This window comes from Colobus angolensis, unplaced genomic scaffold (assembly GCF_000951035.1).
Source record: "Colobus angolensis palliatus isolate OR3802 unplaced genomic scaffold, Cang.pa_1.0 Scaffold52, whole genome shotgun sequence".
Taxonomy (NCBI): Eukaryota; Metazoa; Chordata; class Mammalia; order Primates; family Cercopithecidae; genus Colobus; species Colobus angolensis.
This window is the reverse complement of record NW_012118710.1, coordinates 4,369,318-4,374,064: the sequence shown is the minus strand read 5'-3', so window position 1 is coordinate 4,374,064 and position 4,747 is coordinate 4,369,318. Positions and strand designations below refer to the sequence as shown.

The 4,747-nt window shown below is 49.8% G+C and overlaps 1 protein-coding gene across 1 annotated transcript in view; it reads right to left on the bottom strand.

The window, feature by feature from the left end:
• Positions 1-4,747, bottom strand: part of FGFR1 (fibroblast growth factor receptor 1) — a 71,108-nt gene that overhangs the window by 55,363 nt on the left and 10,998 nt on the right. The window contains 1 exon segment of the mRNA XM_011960686.1: positions 3,663-3,841. Within this exon segment, the coding sequence (XP_011816076.1) occupies positions 3,663-3,753 (91 nt within the window). The 5' untranslated portion in view covers positions 3,754-3,841.

Below are 4,747 nucleotides of genomic sequence, written 5' to 3'. Positions count from 1 at the left end.
TCTGCCTCCCAAGGTACTGGGATTACAGGTGGGAGCCACTGTGCCTTTGCCAGTTAAGTTGATTTTTAAAAAATGGTCATTTAATGTCAGTCTTCCTGGGTACATGGCCTCCTAAGAGCCCCATCCACCTCTCTTCCTCCCTTTCTTCTGTTCACAGGGCCAGTACTTTGTGCTTATCAAGATCTTCAGCCACCAGGTTCCAGCCTCCACCCTGCCCCAGCAGCTTCCGTGACACCGCCCTCCTCTACTAGCACCCTCACTCTGGTCCTAAAGTTCCTTGTACTCATCCCGTCGGGCTGGCTCACAAGCGGCCAGGCCCCAGACCCGTATCTCCCTTCTTGGGCTGCAAAAAAAAGAAAGTACTTTAGGATCCATCATAAATTCACATTCTCAAACCTCAATCAGGTCCTCGTTGCACTTCGACTCCTTTATTGCTGTCTACAATTGGCGGATTCAAATCTCAACTCCCCTCAAACCTCCCTTCACACTCTCATCTTAGTCTCCAGTTGCCCAGAGTTGACACCCAACCTACTTAAACCCACAGATGCTATTGCTGTAGTGTCTTTACTACTTTTTCCTTCCTTTATCATTTCCCAGTCCCCATCCTGGTCAGTACCTGCACTTCCTCTAGCCAGAAACTCAAAATAACCTTCAACCTCCTCCTTCTGGCAGCAGCGGTGGCAGCAATAACAACTACTAACACCTTACATGGAAGTGCTTCATCTGGATTATCCCACTTAACCCTTTATTATTTATCTCCGTTTTACAGATGAGCAAACTGCGGCGTACCATGTTTGAGTAGTTTGTTGAAGTAAATAATGCAGCTATCAAGTGGCAGAGCAGGGTGCAAACACAGGTGCACCTCACTCTTTCCCCCAGCCATCCACACTGAGCTGCCAAATTAACTTTCTGAAAGCCGATTGTGACATTACTTGCTCAAAACTTTTCAAGTGGCCGGGCGCGGTGGCTCAAGCCTGTAATCCCAGCACTTTGGGAGGCCGAGATGGGCGGATCACGAGGTCAGGAGATGGAGACCATCCTAACAGGGTGAAACCCCGTCTCTACTAAAAAAATACAAAAAACTAGCCGGGCGAGGTAGCGGGCGCCTGTAGTCCCAGCTACTCGGGAGGCTGAGGCAGGAGAATGGCGTGAACCCGGGAGGCGGAGCTTGCAGTGAGCTGAGATCCGGCCACTGCACTCCAGCCTGGGCGACAGAGCGAGACTTCGTCTAAAAAAAAAAAAAAAAAACTTTTCAAGTTTCCCAACATCTACCCATTTAAGTCTAGTTTTCTTTTCTTTTTCTTTTTTTTTTGTGAGACAGAGTCTCACTCTGTCACCCAGGCTGAAGTGAAGTGGCATGATCATGGCTCACTGCAACCTCCACCTCCCAGGTTCAAGTGATCTTCCCACCTCAGCCTCCCTAGTAGCTGGACTACAGGCATATGCCACCACGTCTGGCTAATTTTCCTATTTTTTGTAGACACAGGGTCTCACTATGTTGCCCAGGTTGGTCTCAAACTTCTTGGCTCAAGCAATCCTCCTGCCTTGGCTTCCCAAAGTGTTGGGATTACCAGCATAATCCACACCTGGCCTAAGTATAGTTTTCTTCTTTTTTTTTTTTTGAGACAGTCTTGCTCTGCTGCCCAGGTTGGAGTGCAGTGGCGCGATCTTGGCTCACTGCAAGCTCCAGCTCCCAGGTTCATGCCATTCTCCTGCCTCAGCCTCCCAAATGGCTGGGACTACAGGTGCCTGCCACCACACCTGGCTAATTTTTTTGTATTTTTACTTGAGACGGCGTTTCACTGTGTTAGGCAGGATGGTCTGGAACTCCTGACCTTATGATCCACCTGCCTCAGGCTCCCAAAGTGCTGGGATTACAGGCGTGAGCCACCGCGCCTAGCCCTAAATACAGTTTTCTTGGCAGGGCATTAAGCTTTCCATATGCTAACTCAATCCAATTTTTCCAAGTGTTGCTTCCCAACTATCTACTCATCAGGCAAACAGTTCTCCATAAACCATATACATGCTGCCTCTGAATACTCATGCTGTTCAACCTGGAGGGCCCTTCATTTTCCCCTTCTGAACTCAAGCCCATCTCAGGTGCTCTCTGTTCCCCACTTCCTCCGCATTCCCATAACCTTTGGTTGTAATTTCACTGGGTGGTTTAAACACAGTCCGTCTTGTGCTACTTATCCCTGTACTTGCCCATCCCCTCCTGACCATAAACTTCCTGTGGGCAGACACAGTCTCTCCCACTTTGGGTCTCCACTGTGCTTCCAGTTCAGACCTTGCCTTCAGTTCTGTTACTGACAGCAACATGAATATGCCTGCTCTAGACACTGTATCTTCTAAAGTCTCACACAACTTTCCCTGTTCATTCCCAACTCCATCCAGGGGACACATATTCTCACCCATAACTCATCATTCAAATAGGTCCCTGGCCAGCTGAGTGGCAGCCTTTTGAACACAGCCACCCCATCACGTGCACCTCCAACCTTTCACCCACTGTGTCAACCTTCTCTGTGTGACCAGCCACTGAGTCACAAACCACATTATCCTCTGGTGGCAGAAATGCCCATACATTAGTTTTCAAAGTCCCTCGAAAGCCACCAGGTATGCTGTACCTGCAATCTCCCAAGAGGCCTTTTCACAGCTCAAACAGATCCCAAGAATGGTCGGTTAAGTCCTTCCTGTTACCAATGATGGCTCTGAATTTCCAACACGCCACAGGTCTCCATGCTCCTTCATGCTTCCTGGGTCTCAATCACTTCAAAACTCCTCAAACACTACCTATCCAAAGCAAACCACTTGGCAGGCCCCCAGACAGGACCTGTGAGACACAATCAAGGATAGAAAAACGCAGGCATGGAGCCATGACTGCTGACCCTTGTAGAAGATGTGCCTTTTTTTCACCCAGGTTGGAGCGCAGTAGTGCAATCATAGCTCACCGCAGCCTCAACTCAGGATCACGCAATCTTCCCGTTTCAGCCTCCTAAGTAGCAAGTAGCTGGGACTAGCAGCGTGCACCACCACACCCAGTTAATTTCCTTTTTTTTTGTAGAGATGGGGTCTCGCTATATTGCCTAGGCTGATCTTGAACTCCTGGCCTCAAGTGATCCTCTTGCCTTAGCCTCCCAAAGTGCTGGGGTTACATGTGTGACCCACCATGCCTGGCGAAGATGTGGCTCTGGAACAATTTTCTAGAAGCCAGAAGTCTTTAGCAAGCTCTCACCTCCTACAACATCCCCTGTACTCCGACCCAAGTTCTACATCCAAATTCAAAGGTCATTCTCTCCCCACAGCACCATCAGCTGCATTTTATACATCACCTAGGTTAAAGTGTGACACTAGGGTCCTAATCAGATATTCTTTCTTCAGAAAGAGAAAAGCATAAATTAACTCCCACAAACATGTCAACTCAGATAAATGGATGTCACCAGCCTTCACGACCCCAACCTCTGATGAAGTCAGTTATGTTTATAACCAGACCAGAACCAACCCAGGTTATCTTGAGAGTTTCTCCTGCAGGAAGGGAGTTATTTGCTCCACCTGGGAAGGAGCCTTCCCTGTTGACCACATTACCTGCAATCATATCACCTCCATCCCAGCCCATCCTGTTCTCCAGGCCCAGGAGTCCAGGCTGCCCCCAGCCAGTACCTTACCTTGTTCAGGCAAGGTCGGGGACGGCCTAGCAGTACACAGCGTGGCTGTGACCAGCACAGCCCAGAAGAGGAGGCACTTCCAGCTCCACATCCCAGTTCTGCACTTAGAGGTTGGTGACAAGTTTCCACACCTCCATGGATACTCCACCGTGAGCTCAATCCTCCTTTTCAAACTGACCCTGGGGAAAGAAAAAAAACCCCAAAAGTTAGGAGGGTCCAGGTAGGGGAGGGGCAAGGAGAAACAGAAGGTAAAGCATGCCACGTGGTGGCTGCTTAAAGCATGGACTTACTAAGGCGTTCAGAAAAAAACTGTGAATCTGGCCGGGCGCGGTGGCTCAAGCCTGTAATCCCAGCACTTTGGGAGGCTGAGACAGGAGCAGCACTTGAGGCCAGGAGTTTGAGACCAGCCTGGCCAATGAAGTGAGACTCCATCTCTATTAAAAACACATTATTGGCCGGGCGCGGTGGCTCAAGCCTGTAATCCCAGCACTTTGGGAGGCTGAGACGGGCGGACCACGAGGTCAGGAGATCGAGACCATCCTGGCTAACATGGTGAAACCCCGTCTCTACTAAAAATACAAAAAACGAGCCGGGCAAGGTGGCGGACACCTGTAGTCCCAGCTACTCGGGAGGCTGAGGCAGGAGAATGGCGTAAACCCGGGAGGCGGAGCTTGCAGTGAGCTGAGATCCGGCCACTGCACTCCAGCCTGGGCGATAGAGCAAGACTCCGTCTCAAAAAAAAAAAAAAAAAGAAAAACTGTGAATCTACCCCAACAATGAATTAGATTATCAGTCCTGGCTGGGTGCGGTGGTGCATCCCGCAATCCCAGCACTTTGGGAGGCTGAGACAGGAGCATCACTTGAGGCCAGGAGTTTGAGACCAGCCTGGCCATGGTGAAACCCCATCTCTACTAAAAATACAAAAATTAGCTGGGCGTGGTGGTGCACACCTGTAAGAGGCTGAGACAGGAGAACTGCTTGAACTCAGGAGGCAGAGGCTGTAGTGTGCCGAGATAGCGACACTGCACTCCAGCCTAGGTGACAGAGTGAGACTCTGTCTCAAAAAATTAAAAAGAAGGCCGGGT